This window comes from Canis lupus, chromosome 38, assembly GCF_048164855.1.
Source record: "Canis lupus baileyi chromosome 38, mCanLup2.hap1, whole genome shotgun sequence".
Lineage (NCBI taxonomy): Eukaryota > Metazoa > Chordata > Mammalia > Carnivora > Canidae > Canis > Canis lupus.
In genome coordinates, this window is record NC_132875.1 from 17,937,861 (window position 1) to 17,960,241 (window position 22,381).

General features: G+C 34.3%; 1 protein-coding gene across 14 annotated transcripts in view; it reads right to left on the reverse strand.

Annotated features, from left to right (window-relative positions):
• UCHL5 (ubiquitin C-terminal hydrolase L5) overlaps positions 1-22,381 on the reverse strand; it is a 41,199-nt gene that overhangs the window by 13,462 nt on the left and 5,356 nt on the right. For 6 of the 14 annotated variants that reach the window (XM_072814888.1, XM_072814882.1, XM_072814879.1 and 3 more), the window contains exons 2-7: positions 18,797-18,860; positions 17,318-17,423; positions 3,050-3,175; positions 2,873-2,934; positions 2,665-2,795; positions 1,054-1,117 (exon numbers count right to left, since the gene is read on the reverse strand). In XM_072814888.1, the coding sequence (XP_072670989.1) occupies positions 1,054-1,117; positions 2,665-2,795; positions 2,873-2,934 (257 nt within the window). In that variant the 5' untranslated portion in view covers positions 3,050-3,175; positions 17,318-17,423; positions 18,797-18,860. Of the gene's footprint in view, positions 1-1,053; positions 1,118-2,664; positions 2,796-2,872; positions 2,935-3,049; positions 3,176-3,786; positions 3,849-7,755; positions 7,910-17,317; positions 17,424-18,796; positions 18,861-22,381 lie in introns of all 14 variants that reach the window. The other 8 variants (XM_072814892.1, XM_072814887.1, XM_072814891.1 and 5 more) reach the window with 3 other exon arrangements.

The window sequence follows — 22,381 nt, forward strand, 5'->3', positions numbered from 1 at the left end:
TGCTTTCTCTCAAATAAATAAATAAAATCTTAAAAAAAAAAGTAACCACTACAATTTGAAATATTACTACCCATCTACTAGAATAGCTAAAATAAAAATTTTGACAAAACTAAATGTTAACAAGGATGTGGAAAAACTGTATTACTCATACATTGTTGGTGGGAATGTAAAATGCTACAGTGACTGGAAGAGTTTGGCGGTTTCTTAGAAAATTAAACATGCATTTTGAACTCAGCAATGGCACTCCTGGGCATTTATCGCAGAGGAATGAAAACTTATGTTCACCCAAAAATGTGTACACAGATTGTTTATTGCTAGTTTATTCATGACAGCCAAAAACCAGAAGCAATCCAGATGTCTTTCAAGGGTATACAGTCAAAAAAATGGTCCTACTCATACCACAAGTTACTATCCATGATTAGAAAAGAATGAACTACTTATGTACTTAATGACCTGGATAAATCTCCAGAAAATTATTCTGAGTAGAAGAAGATAACCCAAAAAGGTTACATATTGTATGATTCCAATTATGCAATATTCTTTAACTGACAAAAATTATAAAACTAGACATTAAGGATGGGGGGGGAGAGGCAACAGAAGAAGAAAGTGGTTGTGGCTTTATGAAATCATTCTGCATCTTGACTGTATCAATGTCAATATCCTGGCTGTTGACACTGTACTCCAGCTCTCTAAGATGTTACCATTGCTGGGTAAACGGTATATGGGATCTCTCTATATTATCTTCATAACTGAATGTGAATATATAATTATGTCAAAATAAGGGTTTTAATTTAATTAAAAAAAACAGATGCTTAAAAACAAAACTCTACAAAACAACTATACAAAATATCTAATGGAGATCTGCATGTTTAACTTTTATAAAGAGCACAAATTACTATGTAGATTTTAAATATTTCTGAAATAGATTTCTTGAACATATTAATCCAATCAAAAGTAGATATTCAACAAGCACTGCTAAAATAAAAAAATAAAAGTTGAAAAAAATGTTCAAAAATCAGAATATTACACCAGTGAGATTAGCTGAGCATTTACTTTTGTATCCTTTTTTCTATGACTGGCCTTACTGCGCTGATCCAGTCATCTTGATTGCATGCACCTAGAAAGAAATTTGAAAGCAATTAAATAAAATAAAATCACCATTAAAATTATTTCAAAAGTTAGTCTAAAATGTCTTTTTTATAAATATTTTGGCAAATTCAGGACAGTAAAAATCCTTTTAGCATAACTATGTTAAAACTCAGTTCTTATTTTCTTAGTAATGGTAAGGGCAAAAAGCATTAGTATATTTGCATTACCACATTATTGTATGACTTAGTAGGTGCTGAACAAATGTTTGGAAAAGTAATTAATTAGGGAGTTATCCCATTAAAATTCACAACTTTGTAAAATAAGAATAACTACCTTTATTTTACAGTGATAAAACCGAGGGCTAAGAAAAATCAGCACACAAATTAGGAGCAAATAAGGATTCAAGCCTTATCAGTCTGATTCCCTACCATTTTAAGTATAAAATAAAACACTGAAATCTACACATAATGCAAAACCAATTTTACCCAGTTGTTTTAATCCTCTTTTCCACCATAACTTCTAGCACTGCCACCAGTTGTATAACAAAACTGGCTATTTTATTTTATCTTTTACTTCCTTTATATTTGATGGTTCTAATGAATAGTGACCAGATAGTAGAAGCCAACAAAGAAAATGCAGAAATCAGCTCAACTACCAAACTACAAAAAAATTAATTTCAAGAGACTTTAAAGAACATTCTATCAATTTTCGGTGACATAGAAAAATAAGTATTTTTAAATATAGAAATAACATGTAAATCTGCATTAGACAAATTACTGGTTCTATGCAGGAGACATGCTCAAAAAGTACAAACAAAATGAAACTATGTTTATTTTTTAATCTAAAACTAAAGTTTTATGAACAGCAGATAATGTTACATTCAATAAAAACAGGTTTTATTGGACTTAAAAAAATGAACCTAATTTTTTAAAAAAGGAAACTTAATGAGGTAAAAATAAGTAGTTAAAATTCTTTGTGGTCTTATGATTTTAGTACTGTATCAGAATCACCAATTATCTCCTCAACCTTATCATTTTTGCTTACAGTTAGAGACGGTAGGATTGGGACAAATCTACCCTTTGGCCCAAAGAACAGCATTTTAATATTTAAACAGAAACTTTGAAGAAAAATACTTTTACAGATTGTTCAACACTGAATTAAAGTGATTCTGAATGATCTAATTCTAAGGGAAAACGGTTTAATATAAGATGGTAAGAAATGCTTATTATCCCTTGTCAGTAAGTTAAAAATGACCAGAATAACTTCTATTCACTAAAAGAAGCTTTTTAAAGTTAACTGGAAAATAAAAAATAAATTATGTAATCTACGCATGGGTTTCTCTTACAAAAAAATTAAAGATCCCAGTTGAACTACAGTAGTCAACACGTCCTTCCTATCTGTTATTTAACCTCATAAAGTAATGAAAAGCTTAAGACTCCCATGACATTATACTATCTTATCTCATAGTCACCTTTCCCTTCAAAATCTAAGCAGTGGTGTGGCTAAAGCAAAGAAAGAATACCCAATCTTTTTTCATTGTCAAAAGTGAAATACCAGGAACAGGAAACAGATTACCTAAATCAATTGGTCCTTCTCTTAATCCATCTAATTCATACAATCTTCCATTTACAGGAACATAACTGACAAAATGAAAAGCATCTTCTTCTTTTGCTGATGTCTTTGCATCAAATTCAAACATCTGCTGTCTACAGTCAAGAAAAAAAAAATAGTGAGAAACAAGCAAAAAAAGAAACGGTGTTCATTTAACAAAAAGTCTCTTTACCTGGCAAAACTGTTGTGTACTTGTCGAATCACATCTGAATTGCTTAGTGCCAAACCTTTCATCTAAAATAATTGTTAAAAAAAATTAAAAAATAAAATAAAATAATTGTTAAAGTAGCCTATTAAAAAGAGAATTATCACAAATAGGGCATTTCAGGAATAATATGATTATACTCACAGCTGCATCAAAACTTTGTGAAAATTCTTTAAATTCTGATAATGTCTCTCCCAAATGGACATCTTGATGGGTACAGTTTAATAACACACTTACTATGGCTTGGGTAGCACAAGCATTGTTAATTACCTATAAAACATAAATGCAAAAATATTATCAATTTATTTTTCAAAAAGCAGCTTTTAACAGAAGACAATACCCTCCAAAATATGTTGAGTAATGCTAACAGTTTTCAAAATGTATTTCATATATTCTTAACATAAACATAATAAACATGCTTAATTCCATCTACTATTTTCAGGAATTTGCTGCAATTCTGGAGTTGAGGATTCTAGGAAACCAAATAAATTAAATAAACTCATAACATCAGCAAAACCAATCCAGTTAGGGTAATAAGACCAATCTTTCCTGATCTAAACAAAGCTGATTAAAACCAACAGAACTTATCCTCCCTCCTACTTACTTCTTAAATTCATTTCTGCCTATCCAAGTTTAACCATATTTCAGTATTTGGCACAAGCTCCAACTCACCTAGGTGGCTTTGAGAGAAATTACCCAACAACTGCTATTAGTTTCTACCCTCCTTTGAGTTCCTAAAAAGGATATATATTGTCCATACATTTTTTCAACTCAGTCATATATAGTCTTTACAGTGCTGTCACCTAGCTGTTAACTATTTTTTTTTAACACATTATGTGGACTACATTTTAGGGTGAAAAAAACATTTAGACAGCACTTACTCTGTGCCAGGTACTTTTCCAGGCACTTCACATGTATTAATTCTTTCAATTCTCTCAAAAACCTATGAAGAAGGAGTAATACTATTATCCCCATTTTACATCTGTGGAAGCTAAAGCACAAAGAAGTTAAGTAACTTGCCCCAAGGGCACAGAGTTAAGCAAGAAGCATACAGGCTGGTTCTAAAATTTGTGCCCTTAGCCACCATGTTAGGCTGACTGTACATAAATAGTCTCTCTAACAAGATTATAACCCACTGTGGACAAGGGCTTCTTCCTTATTCCCTATACAAAGTGCTGAGATTATAGAGCTAGAAAGAACCTCAAATGACTAGTGTGAATATCAGGAAAGTTAATTGTAAAGTTGAACTAAATTTAGTGAATGATATTTAAAAATACAGTTTAGTCCAATTGCTATATTTTGTTACTACACTATAATTTAATACTATCTTCAACTTAGTCTTTCCATAATGCTAATTCCCTTATCATTTTACTATTTAACAAATTATCTATTTATATCTTGCCAGACTTCAGAAGAAAAATTTTCAATTATCTTCTGTCTTTAATTCTTATATTCCTCTACTTTTTGTGTTGCCAGAGGCTTTTGAGGTCTTGTGAAATCCACCAGTTTTTAAATTGTTTCCTGCGGTATGTTTGAAAAATTCATTGATAAGACTGCTTTCTCCACTAGAAACATTTTCTTACAGTCAGTTCTCAAACAAACATGATACACCACACTTCTGATATTCCTTTCTGATAGTATCTTATACTCAAAACTATCTTATAACTGGCAAATTAAAGTAACAAGAAATCTAGAATCCAATTATATTGCTATTTCTTTTAACATGTATTTTTCTCTGAATCACAGTTCTTTAGTAAATTTGGATAAAAAATTTCAATGGTTACACAAGACTTCATACAGGTGGTTAACTAAAACTTTGTAAGACTCAGTACCCTCTTATCTTGGACCAGAATTATCTGGGATGAAAGTATCTGGCAATGGGTTGGTAAGAGCAAAGTTAGAAGTTAAAATTTATACTCATTCACATGTTCTTTCAAATTCATACATTAAAGACATACTATGTACCTGGTGCCAGGTTACATGCTGAGGCTATGGCAGAGAATATTCTCAAACATTCCTATGATCTAAGGATTTCTGTAATCCATCACTTTAGAAAACTTTTTTAAAGTATTAGAAAAAACTCCTTCCAAACTCATTAAGTTAAATACATTAAATGTGCAGTTTTTTTGTATAATCAATCATATTTCAATATTTTTTAGAAAGGGAAAAATCCTGTAGTTAATATTTCCCTCTCAATGTTAATAATGATTCACACTATCCATGATTTATTACAAGTTATTTTGTGTGTTTATGAAGAATAGTAATCATGGTGTGCTTGGGAATAAAAATATCTTTCCAGGTTTAAAAATGAGTTTAGCGCCACCATGTGGTTATGTTACATACAGCACAAACTGCCAAAAGAAAAAAGATGGTAAAAGAGGTACCTCTACACTGTCTTTCAAATATTTACGAAGCAGCTACAGTGTGCCAAACATTGTGATAAGTATGTAGTGCACAGTGAACGAGAGAGTTAGTGAGGTCTTTCACTTCATTAAACTCACATAAAAACACCTTATATAGATCTATTTGGGACAACTTTAACTTTAGTTCATGTCACAAAAAATTTAGTGCAGCATAATTTACATAGTCCCCAACTTTTTACATCTTTAATTTATCCTGAGTATTCTAGTATATACTCTGGCTTGTAATACATTTTCTTTTGTGTGTGTGGTAATACATTTTCAAACACCACAGTAGAGTTCAACAGTAAAAGGAGGCTAGACTAGGGCTGGCCTGGAACCTTAAGAATATGGTTTAAATTCCTTTGAGAGAACATATATTCTTTAGTTCATCCAGGCTCTTCCGCTCCCTATTATCTTCCACACAACCCGATTCACACACGCATGTTGCCTATCTGATACTGCAGCCATTTGACTTGCAAACCTGGACTAGAGAGTAACTTCTATTCGTAGTTTATACAAAAGAATATGGTGAGTGCTCAGAGGGATGCTCCTAAAATAGCTAAAAGTACTAAATTATAAATTACAGTCATCTTCACTGAGTTGTAGCTATAAAATAAATAAATTTTCAATATTTATTTGTAGTCAAGGAAAAAAAGGTTGAGAATACAACTATGGGTTCCTAAAGGGAAAGTGACTCTAGAATAAAGACAAAACAAAGAAAGTATGTAAAAATGCCCTGCCTGTGAAAAATTTAGGAAAAAAAAAAATCCATACATGAAAAAGGGATTAAAAGAAAACCAAAATGATGAAGAAAGAAATCATCTTTAACTGAAGTATCAGAGATTTCTCTATGAATGTAAAATTTTAATAGGGCTTTGAAAGCTAGACAGGATCTAGAAAATAAAAAAGGAAATTCATTCAAGGAAGCAAGAAGGGTATGAACAAAGGAACAAACTTACATGGTATGTTCAAGAGACAATGAGCATACTGGTTTGTATTAGTAAGTATGGTTGTGGTCAGGGCATGACATCATAACAAATGTCATCATTTGCTACCTTGAAACACTGACCTTAAGCTAAATTAATTTAGTAGTTTGCTCTAGGAGCAAAAGCTTTTTAATAGGGAAATAACATAATAAAAATAAGTTTTTTATTATGAAAGATTCAGTTTGACAGTTTATAGCAAGGACTGAAGATGGCTGAAAACAGAAACAAGATCAGTTGGATTGCTGTCCTAATGCACATATGAAACAATAAAAGGTGACAGATTAATGGAAATAAACCTCTATCACACAAATATGCAGATCAGAATTCTAGGAGACAGGAATACAAGTAAAAATAAAATAAGGTTAAAAAGAATAAGGGAATACTAATAACCATAAGAAACAATTTTGTAAACTTAAGCTAAAAATGAAGAAATTTTTTTAAAATCTTATCAAAACCAAGTCAAGAAGAAGTAAGTAGTCTGAATGGTCTTTTAACTATTAAACTGAATGAACAGTTATATACATACTTACAAAGAAAATACCAGGCCCAGAACTGACTATAAAGGCCCAGAACTGGCTGTATAGGCCAATCCTATCAATATCTGAAGAACAAGAACTAAATTTTATGCAAATTCTTTGGAACAATAAAAAAAAAAAAGAGGAAATTCTAACTCATTCCCATAAAGCCAGTAAACCTCTAATACTAAAACTAATCTAAGCCATTATGAGAAAAGAAAATTAAGGCCCACTTCATTCATAAATACAGATGTAAAATGCTAATAAACAAGAATACTTAGATCTTACAGTACATAAAGACAGAATATATCAACACCAGTTGGGTTTTTCCCAGATATGAAGGATGGTATGATATCTAGAAAAATCATAAACATAACTGACTGTATTCATCTTTTAAAAGAGAAAAAATAAACAAGGATCATTACATTAAGTGCAGAAAAATCACTTAAAAAATTATCATAATAAAGACACTCACTGAATAAATAACAGAACATCCTTACCTGAAAAAGAGCATTTAAAAAATAAAAACCCTAGTAAACATCATCCAAAACAAGAAAATGTTAAAGCATTCCCTTTAAAATCATGATGATTTTACTGAAGGCCTTAGGCAATTAGAAAAGAAAAATAAATTAGAAGCATAAAGATTTGAAAGGAGGAAAAAAAAAACTGTTAACATTTGATATAATAATTTAGATAGAACCCCCTCAAAAAAACCAACAAATATTAGAGATAATAGAAGAGTTTAGCAAGATAGTTAAATATTAAAATATAAAAGTGAATTGCATTTTTATTACCGTCATCAAAAACCTAGAAAATTCATTGAAAGAGGATTCATAATTGTAACAGAAATATCAAAGAGTTAAGATAAATCTAACAAAAGATGTAAAAGACCTCTACAGAGAAAATTACATGTTAAAGATAATAAAGATCTAAATAAATATACATACTATGTTCATGACTTAATATGAAGATATAAATTCTCCCCAAATTGATATATATATTCAATGCTATTCCAGTCAAAATTCCAATAGAATTTTTCATACAACTTGATGACTCTGAAATTTACATGAAGAGCATGGGGCCAAGAATAGAAGGGTATTTCTGAAAAAGAGCAGGGAGGGGAGACATGACCTATTAGATATTGAATCTTATGAAGAAGTGGAAGGAACTAAGACAGTGATACTGGCACAGAGACAAACTGATGAGTGAACAGAGGAACAGTCTAGAAAACACACACACACACATATGGAACTCTGATATGCAACAGAGACAGAATGTTAGATCAGTAGGGAAAACAACAGATGTTTAATAAATGAGGCTAGAAAAAAATGATGATCCATATGGACAAAGATAAAATTGAACTCCTACTTCACATGACATACCAAAACCCAATTCCCGATGAATTATAGACATAGATGTCAAGAATTAAAATTTAAATACACAGGTAAATATCTCTTACAACTTCAGATAAATAACAATTTCTCAAACAAGATATGAAAAGCACTGGCTCTAAAATATAAAATTCTATTTATCAAAAAGATACTCAGAAAAGGTAAAACAATAAGGTGCCAACTTGGAGAAGCAGTATCAAGAAAACATAACAAGTCAAAAAGAAAAGCATGATTCACTCCATAGAAAAAAATAAAAATAAACAGTAATTTCACAGAGAAACATGTATGGCCACTTTCAAAATTATTAGTGTCCAGGGAGACGTAAACCAAGACCACAATGAAGTACCATTTTAGAACAAGCTTGCTGGCAAAAATTAAAAAGGCCTAACAATATCACACATTGGAGCATGTGGCTACTTAGTTACTCAGATATTGCTAGTGGGAGTGTAACTGGAGCATCTAATTCAGAAAAGATTTTGATACATTTATGTATCAGATGAAGTAGTCAATTCTACTTCCAGGTATATACCAGGAGAAATTTGCACATATGTAATAGCAGACATATAGAAAAATGTTTATAGCTACACAATTCATAGTTAACTTAAATGTCCAATCTAGGAAAAGTAGATCATGAGTTGATATTATGCAGCATGCAAAATAAAGGAACTACTATGATAAACAACTTACAGAAAAATCTTAATGATATAATATGAAGTCAAAAAGTAAGTTCCTTTACAATGGATGAGTGATGAAATGAAATGAAATCACTTAAGGAGTTTTAAAATGGAGCCAGGAAGTCAATAAAGAAATGGGCCTTCCAGGGTGCGATCTTGGAGACCCGGGATCGAATCCCACGTTGGGCTCCCAGTGCATGGAGCCTGCTTTTCCCTCTGCCTGTGTCTCTGCCTCTCTCTCTCGGTGTGTGTGACTATCATAAATAAAAAAAAATTAAAAAATTAAAAAATTAAAAAAAAAAAGAAAGAAATGGGCCTTATGCACATCCTCAGTGGATAAAACCATGAACTCTGAATTGGGCCAAAGGGCGTAAGTTCCAAGGACTCTGCCTAAACACCTGCAACTTGCTACAGTAAGACTTGGCTTAGTGATATGATAGCCTTAGTAACCAATTATATTCAGCCAAGATTAGTTTTCTATGAGTCAATACCAATGAAAATTCTCTGTAAACAACACATATAAACATTCCTTTTGCCTTTTAAAACCCTGTCATTCTCTAGGGAACACAATTTGTGTTGCTACCCAAATCTGTGCTCCACAAATTGCAATTCTGAAACCCCAAACAAATGCTTTTGTTTTATTTCAGCACTGTCTCTTTTTTGTTGATAACCATAATACTTTTTCTTTTGTCAAAGTTTTATACAAAAAAAAAAAAAAAGTTTTATACACACCACCTTTTAGGATACAAAAAATACATAAAAAGAAAGGAAGGTTCCTGGGTGGCTCAGTTAAGCAGCCAACTCTTGGTTTTTAGCTCAGGTCACGATCTTGAGATCATGAGATCGAGACACATTTCCAGCTCTGTGCTCAGTGTGAAGTCTGTTTCAGATTCTTTCTCTCTTACCCTCATGCACTCTCTCTTAAATAAATAAATTCTTTCTTAAAGAAAGAAAGAAAAAGAGAAAGCAAGGAGATGATATACCAAATTCAAATGGATTATAAGTAATGGAGGGAAAGAGGATGAGAGTTAAGTTGAATAGGTGAGAGAAGGAAATAATAGATGAAGTTTACCTGGGAGGTGAGTTCTTAGGTGCTTAGGCATTACTTAAAATTACAAAATAAATAAATAAATAGGAGTCATGAGTGTGTGTCATCAATCAAGGATTATCACAATCCTATTCCATGTACCTGCAGACTAATTTTTTTAAAAGGAAAAAAGAAAAAGCCTTCATCACTGACTGCTATGTCTTCTTCTTTCATCCCCATAGCCAATCTATTACATATTAAGGGTGCTAACTACTTTATTTACTAAGCATTATTCAAATCTATTCATATTCATCTCTACCACCGGTCTTTATCTACTCTTGCATGTACCTCTGCAAAAGCCTCCAACTATTCCTATATTCTATACCACCGTTTCCTCCTCAAATGCATTCTCCACACTATAGCTAAAGGATCCCTTCTAAATAAAAATCTGATTGTGTCATACTCCTTTAAACACTTCAATAACCTTCTATTACTCTTAGGATACAGACAAAAGTCTCAATCATGGCCTAAAATACCATTGATGATCTGACCTTTCTCAGCAAATGTGGCAGAAGGCTGATAGTTATTCTCTAAAAACCATCTTCTCCTCCTTCCATATGAATAAAGTACCCAAATTTTATCTGGTCCATGACCACCTGGAATGAAGACCACTTTCCCACTCTTTTGTTGCTAAGTACAGCAATGTGACTGAGTTCTGGCCAGAGAGAAGTAAGCATATGACATAGGCAAATTCTAGAAAATGTCCATAAAAGGAGGGAAGTGTGCTGTCCCCTTCCTGCTTTCTGGAATGTGAAATTAAGATAGAATGACTAAAACTCCAACAATCATCTTGGGCCACAAAGTAATCTTTAGAATAGAATCCACACACAAAGGAACAGAAGAGCCTGTAATCCTGACAGTTCTTGGAAGTGAAAGAGAAAAACTTTCATTTCTCATAAACCATTGTTTTTCTACAACCAACTGTACCTAATTCTGATTAACATGCTGCCTATGCAGCCTCATACCTCATGTCATCTCCTCCTTTCTCTATATATGCCAGTTACACTGCTCTTCTTTTAGTACATTTTACTAGTCTTACCCCCTTTATTCCCTGCTATAAAGCTGTTATTAATCTAGGATGACCCTCGGCCTCTTTCCCCCAGTTAATACCGACTTAACCTTTAAACTTCAGCTGAACTGTCACTTACTCAGGGCTTTCTCAGGTCTCCCTAAAGTGTTAAGTCCCATTTATATACATATAATATATGTATATACGTATACTATATGTATGATGCCCAAAGAGAGGCCGTGCCTTTGCCCTTGGTTCCTGCGGGGGGGGGAGGGGGGGAGGTAAACTCTTAGCTCTTGAAAAGAAAGGCCTCATAAGAGCATCTTTGTTTACCTGGGGTATTTGGTCCACTAAGGTAGGCTAATACTGTGACTTTGCATGGAATCTTGAGTCAACAGTATCAGCTCAACCTCCAAAGTGACTGCAGACTGAGGTCCGTCATATGGGTGGTCAGTCAGGTCTATGTGACTGAGGTCAAATAAAAATTCTGAATATCAAGAATTAGTTGAGATTCGCTGGATGACAATACTCTGTACATACTGTCACATACCGTTGCCAGGAAAGTTAGTGCCATCTGTAGCTCTACTAGGGCTCTACTGCCCCATCCCTTTCCTTGGCTGAATTTAATCTGTATCTTTTACTGTAATAGACCATAACTGTAATTATAACAGATTTCAATAAGGTCTATGCATTTTCTTGGCAAATTATAGTTTTTCTTGGAGACCCTCTCCAAACTTGGAATTGCCAGATATAAGGGTGGCTTGGGAACCCCGAACTCTATATAGCTGGTGTTCAAAGTGAGGGTGGTCTCAGATTGTTTTCAAACTTTGCAGTATAATATGGTTCTCATTTCACTCCATGCAGTACTTATCACCACCATAATTTTGCATTTCACTGTTTTTTTTTAAAGATTTTATTTATTTATTCATGAGAGAGACACACAGAGAGAGAGGCAGAGACACAGGCAGAGGGAGAAGCAGGCTCCATGCAGAGAGCCCGACATGGGACTCGATCCCAGGTCTTCAGGACCACGCCTGGGCTGAAAGTGGTGCTAAACCGCTGAGCCACCTGGGCTGCCCCATTTCACTGATTAAAACCAATCTCTTCCACTAAACTCTAAGCACCTTGCGAGCAGGGATTATGATTATCATTCTCTAAGCACCTAGCACAGTGTCTGGCACATTGTAGATAACCATTCTTTCCTGGAAGACTGCATAGATAATCAAACAAACCCAGTAACACTACAGCATAATCTTAGCAAGTAAATGATGAAATGGTAACAAAACTATGATGTTTTACGGAGAAGTATTATCAAAATGTCATTTCTTATATACAAATTATAATTACTAGATTCTTTTCTCGATACTTTCTTAATCAGTGATCCACATATATGCATTCCTACAATTAGAGCATATGATCAGCTTAAGACAGCCAGTATTACTATTACTATTAAACTGACACAATTCCATTCATAAATACCAAAAATACATACTTAGTTAATACGTATGACCTTATAAATAAATATAATTTAAATTACATTTTTAAAATTTCTGGGAATAGGGCAGCCCGGTGGTTCAGCGGTTTAGTGCCGCCTTCAGCTCAGGGCCTGATTCTGGAGACCTGGGATCGAGTCCCACGTCAGGCTCCCTGCATGGAGCCTGCTTCTCCCTCTGCCTGTGTCTCTGCCTCTCTCTCTCTCTCTCTCTGCGCCTCTCATGAATAAATAAAAATTTTAAAATATATACATAAAATAAATAAAATAAAAATAAAATGAAATAATGAAATGAAATGAAATGAAATTTCTGATAATGGAGATTCCTGGATAAAATCATTATTAGTTCTCAAAGCCTAGAATTAAGGATTATATATTTATGTAATATAAAACTTTGGGCATAGGCTCATAGGATGCATACACTAAAAAGACTAAAAAAGGGGCACCTGGGTAGCTCAGTCGGTTAAGCATTTGCCGTCAGCTTCTGGGGTGCTGGGATCAAGTCCCAAGTTGCTCCCTGCTTAGGGGGGAGCCTGCTTCTCCTCCCTGCTCCCCACTTGTGCTTTCTCTCACTATCTCTCTCAGATAAATAAAATCTTTTAAATATATAATAAATAGACTAAAAGATATTATTGGGGAATTACTGACCTGTCAGTTCAACAAGAACTGTTGACAGAATATAGAACAAAAAACACCCAGTAAGGGATCCCTGGGTGGCGCAGTGGTTTGGCGCCTGCCTTTGGCCCGGGCCGCGATCCTGGAGACCCAGGATCGAATCCCACATCGGGCTCCCAGCATGGAGCCTGCTTCTCCCTCTGCCTGTGTCTCTGCCTCTCTGTCTCTCTCTGTGTGACTATCATGAATAAATAAATAAAATCTTAAAAAAAAAAAAAAAAACAACACCCAGTATTATAGGAAAATCACTAATTCTACATATTAATAAACATGGCAGGAATAATATAATACAAATAAAACATTAAATTATAGTTAAGACAGAAATACAGAACTAGAAAAATATCAAGGGACTCCAGAAATTATAAATTCAAGCCCTAGTATCATTAGGGCTTTACTTTTCTGACTTTTTTTTACCTTAAAAATACTTACACCTGTATAAATCATTAGTGCCTTAGTGTTAGTGAATACTAGTGTTAATTGTAATATTCTTAGAGATGAAGAGCTCAGTCTACATTTATTGGATATCTACTATGGGCCAGGGACTGTACCTAGAAACAAAATCTCACTCGTTCACAATTTAGTGTGGAAGAAATATAGTGTGGAAGAAATTAAATACACACATACACACAGAGAAACTCTGAAAGAATATAAATCATTTTCAGTGGTTATCTCTAACACAGGAAACGTAAGGGACTTTTATATTCTACATCATATAGTTATAATACTTAAATTTTAGAAAATGAGTATATATTTTTATATACCTTTCAAAATAAAACCTTCCTTTAAAAGGAGAAAAAAACACCCAAAGGACTTCTAAAATTATTTTCTCCTACTTTTTCTCTACCATCTAGATCTTGAAAATCACAAACTTTGGTTTTAAAATTACAATTATTGGGGCACCTGGATGGCTTAGTTGGTTAAGTGGCTGCTTCGGGTCAGGTCATGATCCTAGGACCCTGGGATCCAGCCCCACATGGGGCTCCCTGCTCAGCAAGGAGCCTTTGCTAAGCAGGGAGCCTGCTTCTCCCTCTCCCTCTGCCCCTCCCGACTGCTAGTGTGCATGCGCGTTCTCTCTCTTGCTCAAATACATAAAATCTTTAAAAAAAAAAAAAAAAAAATTATAATTGTTATACAATAATACATAATTGCACAAGTGTTACAATATATCAACAAATTATTTGTGTTAGAAGAAATAACTAGAAACTCAAAAGTGTGTTCATTAAGTGCTGGAGTTTGCACCCCAGCGCTGCCAACGTTTAGCTGCATAACCTGGGCATGTTTTCATAACCTCTCTGGGACTCAGTTTCCACATCTGTGAAATAATAAGAAATCTAAAAAACCACAAAGGGCTGTTGTGAGTAGTAGTTACTACAAATAAATTAATACATAAAAAATAATATATATGAAAGAAACTAATAAGTCTGCAGTAAATGTTAGCTAATATTATTATGTGTATGGAAGTGGAACAAAGTCAAACTTTTATCATTAAGTGAAAAAAGATGCGAAAGATTTTGCATAACAATCCAACTTTAGTAAGAAAATTATAAGAATGGGTTAACATATAAAAAGAAAACGTGGGAGATAGTAAGGCAATGTGGAATCACAAACCTGGGTTTTAGACCTGCATTTAAATTCTGTGTGACCTCTGGAAAATAAGTTAATTTTTCCAGGCCTTGATTTCTTCACCTGTGATATGAGGTTATTATAACCTCAGAGTTGATGCAAGGACTAAATAATAATATATTAAAGCACAATATCTGATACACAGTAAGAATGGTAAATGTTGGCTACTGTTGGTAATGCTATCATTATAGTTGTTAGTAAGAAGAAAGATGCCTGTTTTATTCACCATTATACCCTAGCACTTAAAACAATACCTAGCACATAGTGGGTGCTCAATAACTCCTTGTTGATTAAATCAATGAGTCAAACCATTAAAAGTAGTTAGTAAAGATGGGTGTAGGATTACAAAGATATTCACTTTTATCACTATATATTTCTGCACTTTAAATTCTGCTATCAGAAAAAAATACAATAATGTTTTCTTAAAGTAAAAGCAAGAAAGTGCTAATTTCTCTAAACACTCAATTTTAAAACGTTGGGGGAAAATGGAAAGACGTAGTAAGAAATAAAGGGAAAACAAGTTACTAAGTGAAATAGCAAAAGCTTGATCCAAAGGACAGTAATGAAAATTAGCAGTCTTCTTTTCAACCTTTCTTTAGATTCAAACAGGTTATCCTAAGCAACTTTTTGAGTCTCAGAAATAAGTGCAATTTTCAAGCAAATGCAATCATATTTAGCTTAGATTTTAAACATTAATCAAATCTCTTTTATCATTCTCTTTTTCTCCTTTCCCAAACAATGGGAGGCATCTAGTAATATTCAACACTTCACTGACTTCACTGTATATACTAGAACAGCAGTTATCAAGTGTGGTCCATGGACCTTGGGAATTCCTAAGACCCTTCTCAAAGGGTTCATGAGTTCAAAGTTGCTTCTATAATAATTCAAAGACAGTTTCTGCCTTCTTCCCTGCTTTCATATTTGCACTGATAGTATAATGGCAATGGTAGATAATACTGCTGGTATTTTAGCACCAGTCTGGGCAGTGCCATTAAACGGTTTCATTGACACAGATACATAGTTTAAAAAAAAAAAAAAAGTAATTTTACTGAAGACTGTCTTTAATGAAGCAGAAGTTATTTTTATTAAAATCTGACCTCGGCTTGCTTGCTCTCTCTCTCTCTGTGTCTCTAATAAATAAATAAAATTAAAATAAAAAAAAAAAAACCTGACCTCGGAATACAAGTCTTTAATATTCTATGAAATGAAACAGGTAGCAGAAATAAAGCACTTCTGTTGCAAACCAAAATATGCTAGTCATTTCAAGGAAAAGCAGTAGTACAACTGTTTGAGTTGTGAGCTAAGTTGGCTGCTTTTTTTCTTGGAACATCTTTTTCTCTTGAAAACACAAATGGCAGACAAATATGGTTGTTCAAACAGGGCATATAGCAGATATTTTCTCTGAATTGAGTGAAATGAGTCTGTTACTTCAAGGAAAATACCTGATAGTATTTGTTTTTCTGATAAAATTTGAACTTTCAAATTAAAATTAGAATTAAGATCCTCCACTATCAGTTTAAAAGTTTCACGATACTTAACCCACCGTGAGTTTAAAAGTTTCATGATAATTAACAACAATTCTGGGACTCCCAGGTGGCTCAGTGGTTGAGTGTCTGCCTTTGGCTCAGGGTATGATCCAGGAGTCCCAGGGTGGAGTCCCACATCAGGCTCCCCGCAAGAAACCTGCCTCTCCCTCTGCCTGTGTCTCTGCCTCTCTCTCTCTCTCTGTCTCTCATGAATAAATAAATAAAATCTTAAAAAAAAAAAGATAATTAACGACTTTTCTGATGATGTATGTGACTTGTTGATAATGTATGTAATCAAATGTAAAAGTCGGTGAACTTTCAAAATGACCAATACACAATGTTATCAAATGCTGCATGAATAAAAGATTCATTTGCAGAGCAAGATAAATCAAAGAATTTTAATATAATAAAGGGCAAAGTTCACTGATATGGTTTCAGATTTCACATTGCAACTAACCTTTAAGAAAGCAATGTTTCTAGAGTCTTGATATCAAAGAATGTCCATAATTTTCTGAAAAATATATTAAAATACTCCTCCCTTTCCAACTACACATATGTGTGAAACTTATTTTTTTTCATATACTTCAAACAAAAACAAAACAAAAATACTGCAACAGACTGAATAAAGAAGCAGATAGGAGAATCCAGCTTTGTGCTATTAAGCCAGACATTAGATTTGCAAAAAATGTAAAAAAATGTAAAACGTAAATATAAAACTTCTTGCTAATTTTTTTGTTTGGTAAGTGTGATTATATTTCACTAAAAAATGTGTTGTGTTAACATGTAATGCATTTGTTTTTAACATCTCTACTCTCAAAATATCACAGTCTTAATGTCTAATATAATAAATATTAATAAATATAATCCATATAAACAGAGTAGTTCTCTGGAGACCTCAATAATTTTTAAGAATGTGAAGGGATCCAAAGACAAAAAGCTTGAGGAGTGCTATACCAAAGACACAAAAGTGAAACAGAGTTCTGTTTATAGAAAGGATTGCTCTCAAGACTTCAGAGTATCCAAGGACCATACCTGCTTGGCAAAAAATATTGTGTCAAGTCTGGAGTCCTGAACTACAGAGCCTGCTGGTTCTTCTCCTGGCTGCCACTTGAAAAGAAAAATTAACCCATGAACTGGCCTACAAAATAAAATACAAATTAGTTGACACCAAACCCTGCTTCTTTTTGAATATGCTGTCAATACATTACATTTTAGTAAGCTACTTAACAAATGTATTGCAAACAAAGTCAGAGAAATTTTTTTAAGATTTCTACTGCTATTCATAGACACTAGAATGTTGCCTACAACAAGGCTAATAAAATTTAAAATTATATCAGGCAAAGTAGAATTATAATGAAAACTTCATTCTCAAATCTGGATTATTCATTTCTACCTTGTATCATTTCATTTAAAAACTAAAAACAAGAACATAGAAAAGCTGAAAGAAGCTGTTAACCCTACAGATTGAATTCCAATCTATATGAATAAAGTCCACGTACAGTGTTCACAGATAAATGGTTTATAGCATATATATTATAAAATATACTAAGTCACCTTCATATAATTGTTGGGTTCATGAACAATCATCAAACTGCAGCAAGAACAGATGCTATCATCTCATACATAATTAAGTCACACTTTCCTAAAGGAACTCTTTTTGCCCATGAAACATTAAATCACCTCTTTAGGATTCTCTCCACCCTTTTATAACTGTCTTCCATGCAACAAAACCCTTTCCTATCCTTTAAAGACAGTTCAATTGATGTATCTTTAATTAATCTTCCCTAATCACTTATTTCATCTCGAGTCATTGCTCCTTCTGTGGGGAAGGGGGAAGTAGAGGGAAGCAAATGATCCCTTTATTATTAAAAACGATAGCTATGTCCCTACAGTCCCTATTTCCCCTCTAGAAGCCTACCCCTTGTCACATTCCAAGAATCCAAGAATTCTTCCTCCAACGAAAATTCTTCTCTCTCTGTTCAATTCAGGGTCAATGCTTAGGGGCATGGAGGTTAGGGTTAAGGGGAGTCTCAGAGAGGTGATTCCAGTCATAGGGAAAAGAAGAAACTTCCTGGTATCTTCTTGGGAATTTGAACTGTAACTTCTCCAAAAATCAATGTGATAATGTATAGACAAATTCTGAATTACTATTAACATACATTATCTACTAAGTATGCTTTTATAGACCAACCTATTATTCATGTTTTTAATGTTAAAATGTGTTTTATGTTCTAACCCTATTGATCTATAAATGAACATTGTAAAACATCCGCCAATCAATCAATTCTCATATGGAATTAGATACTTAGTTTTTAATCCCGTGCAAGTTACTTATATAGAATCTCAGGCCTGGGTTATAAAATAAGAGTAATAATACCTATATCATAAGATCAAAGAAAGACTTAAAGGAGATGATGTATTCAGCCTAGAGTAATCCAAGTAAAATAAACAGGTAACAGTTTGCTTAAAGTACAGACATACTATTTTTCATACAACTAAGATTATACTTACTTTAATTTTTCAAAATTCTCAGGCTCTAAACTCCATATTTCTTCCACTTGGGCTCCTCGGCAACCTGAAATAAGAAATCATTTCTTTAGAAAGCAAAGTAATTGGGACGCCTGGGTGGCTCAGCAGTGGAGCATCTGCCTTTGGCTCAGGGTGTGATCCTGGGAGTCCCGGAATCGAGTCCCACATTGGGCTTCCTGCGTGGAGCCTGATTCTCCCTCTGCTTCTCCCTATGTCTCTCTCTCTCTGTCTCTCATGAATAAATAAATAAAATCTTAAAAAAAAAAAAAAAAAAGAAAACAAAGTAAGGGATCCCTGGGTGGTGCAGCAGTTTGGCGCCTGCCTTTGGCCCAGGGCGCAATCCTGGAGACCCGGGATCGAATCCCACATCGGGCTCCTGGTGCCTGGAGCCTGCTTCTCCCTCTGCCTGTGTCTCTCTCTCTCTCTCTCTCTGTGACTATCATAAGTAAATTAAAAAAAAAAAATTGAAAACAAAGTAACTTATTTTTTCCTTCAACATTTAATAAAATATTAACTGAAAGAAATGTACATTTAGGAACAATGAGATATATATAACAAATTAAAATGGTAAAACTGAGAAAGCTCACAGCCAAATCCTTTTACTTCCTTTATTACTTCCTAATTATTTTTTTTTAAGATTTTATTTATTTATTCATGAGACAGAGAGAGAGAGGCAGAGACACAGGTAGAAGGAGAAGCAGGCGCTATGCAGGGAGCCTGATGTGGGATTTGATCCCCACCTCCAGGATCACGCTCCCAGGCTGAAGGCGGCACTAAACTGCTGAGCCACTCAGGCTGCCCACTTCCTAATTATTTATAATGGGAGTATATTAGTTTTATAATTTAAAGACTTTTCAAGAGTTACTTTTCAGGGCCACCTGGGTGGCTCAGTGGTTGAGCATCTGTCATTTGACTCAGGTTGTGATCCTGAGGTCCTGGATTTGAGTTCAGTATCAGGCTTCCTGTGGGGATCCTGCTTCTCCTTCCGCCTATGTCTCTCTCTCTCTCTCTCTCTCTCTGTCTCTCACGAATAAATAAAATCTTAAAAAAAAAAGTTGTTTGTTTTTTTCACTGAAATACCACCCCAGACTTTTCAGTCTCTCTCAAATCTCTACCTCCTCTATATCCACTCTTTTCACTCAATTGCTGTTTCTCTAGCTCTGACCTTGGCCCTCTTCTTTTTTTTTTTACTATATACTTTTTTTTAAAGTGGTAATAAATAATTACCACTTAACAGTGACTTTCCTATCAGATGTTTAGTTCTGACCCTTTTCCTAAATTCCAATTCTATATTGCCTTTAACTTTATTTTCAACTACCTCAGAGTCCCCCAAACATACCCTTTTCTTAGGACAGTGTTTCTCAATCAGGTGATGCTTTTTGCCCCTTGGACCCTCCCCCACCCCATCTGGAAAATAATTTACAATATCTGGAGACATTTTTACTGTCACTATTGTCACTGGGATGGCCTTGGCATCTAATGGATAGAGGCCAGAAATGCTAAACATCCTACACTGCACAGAACAGCCACCTACAGCAAAGAATTATCTGGCCCAAAATGTCAACACTGCCAAAGCTGAGAAACCCTGTCCTAGTAGTATGTATCATAGTAACAGTGCACTGGTCAAAATGTTGGCTATAAAAATGCTAGGGTTTGAATCCCGACTTCTCCATTTACTAGCTATATGACCATTTATAATACAAAAAACAGCCATATTTACCAGTGCCTTCTATGTGTAAAGTTCTTTAAATGCATTTTCCCTAATCACTGCAAGGCAAGTATTATACAGAAGAAGTTTAGGGATGTCAAGTGGCTTGTCTAAATTCATTACAGCTAGTATATGCCAAAAAACAAATTAAGGCTGACGTCTGGTTCCAAAGTCTGGACACTTTTTAATATTTGAGATTATTTTCAAGTAAAAGCTAGAGAAGCCTTTGGCCCCTTTGGCCTACCTGCAAAAAAAAAAAAAAAAAAAAAAAAGTTGAGCCAACCAACCACCTAACTTTGGGCATTCATATAACTCCAGGACCCCATTTGCTCTATTCAGCAAATATCTATTAAGTACCCACTCTTGTATTAAAGATACGCGTACAAGGGGGAGTTACTAGGTTGTTTGTGGTAGAAAACATGTTGCTAGAAAAAAGAAAAAAGAAAACATGTTGCTAGGCATTCACATGTAGCAAGTTGGAGTTAAAAGCCTTAAGGATTCAAATATAGATTGAAGTGTGAATCTATATTTATATGAGTGTTGAAAAGGGCACAAAAGGACCCTAATGCATCTGTTAACACTGGTTATTGCTATTGGAAATCAACTATAAAAAGGCCAAACTTAAAACATTGTACATATTATGCTAAAACAACAAAAATCTACTGAACAAAAGTGTCCCAAAATCTTTTGCACAGGTAGAATTTCAAGTGGGGACACCTGTTTAAACAACCTCATGCTAAACACACAACTCTTCGTGTAAGGAAAACACAGTATTCAACTCTTACTATCTTTCTCCTTATATAAATTCTATATCTAATAATCCTCTTATATAAACTCAATTTCAAATAATGCATGGAATAGGAAAGAGAAGCAGTACACAAGAGACCTAAGTTCCAATCCCAGCACCGCCTTAAAATGCTTAACCGTGAGCAAGAACATAATGTCTTTGAGCCTCACTTTCCTTATGTATACAACAAGGGTACTCCCTGCTTTACCCAATCCACACAATCCTTGAGAGGTATACATCATAAAGAATCCCTTAATGCAGACTCCTTAACATATATTAAGTAAAAAGATGGAGGTAGGGTGGGGGAAGGCTTTAAAAAGTTAACAAAATGCTATTTTACAAATACCTTGTATTTATAATACCTATGGTACTAGGTCCTGGCAAAGACAGGAAATAATAAACTATTGTCATAATACTTAAGACATCTTAAAAAAGAACCTAAGAACATCACTCAGGGGGCTCCTGGCTAGCTCAGTCAGTAGAACACGTGACTCCTGATCTAGGGTCCTGAGTTCCAGCCCCACATTGGGGATAGAGTTTAAAAACAAAACAAAACTTCACAACTAGTAGGAAACAAGTATATATAATTCAAAGACAATGCACGGTGCATAATTTGCATACGAAAGGTACACTGGAGAGCCTTCTGGAAGTAGTAGGAGAGAGTAAGTAGGAGAGACCATTGCTATCTTTGCTCATCAGAAACTTTCATGGATAACTGGACTGCATCTTAAATAGGATGAGCACAGAATCTGTCATCCAAACCAGAACACTGCTCCAAAGTGAAAGGAATATATTTTAAATGTTTGAAATACTTAAGTATTGACAAACATAGTTGTATTATGATACTGGTGGCTCCATAATAGTTCTATTCCAGAACTAATTTCAAAATTAACTTTCTTAAAAATATACTTGGAACATTTCTCCCCAAGAAAAATACCCGGGGGGATGCCTGGGTGGCTCTATGGTTGAGCATTTACCTTTGGCTCAGGGTATGACCCCAGTCTGAGGATCGAGTCCCACAACGGGCCCCCTGTGTGGAGCCTGCCTCTCCCTCCTCCTGGGTCTCTGCCTC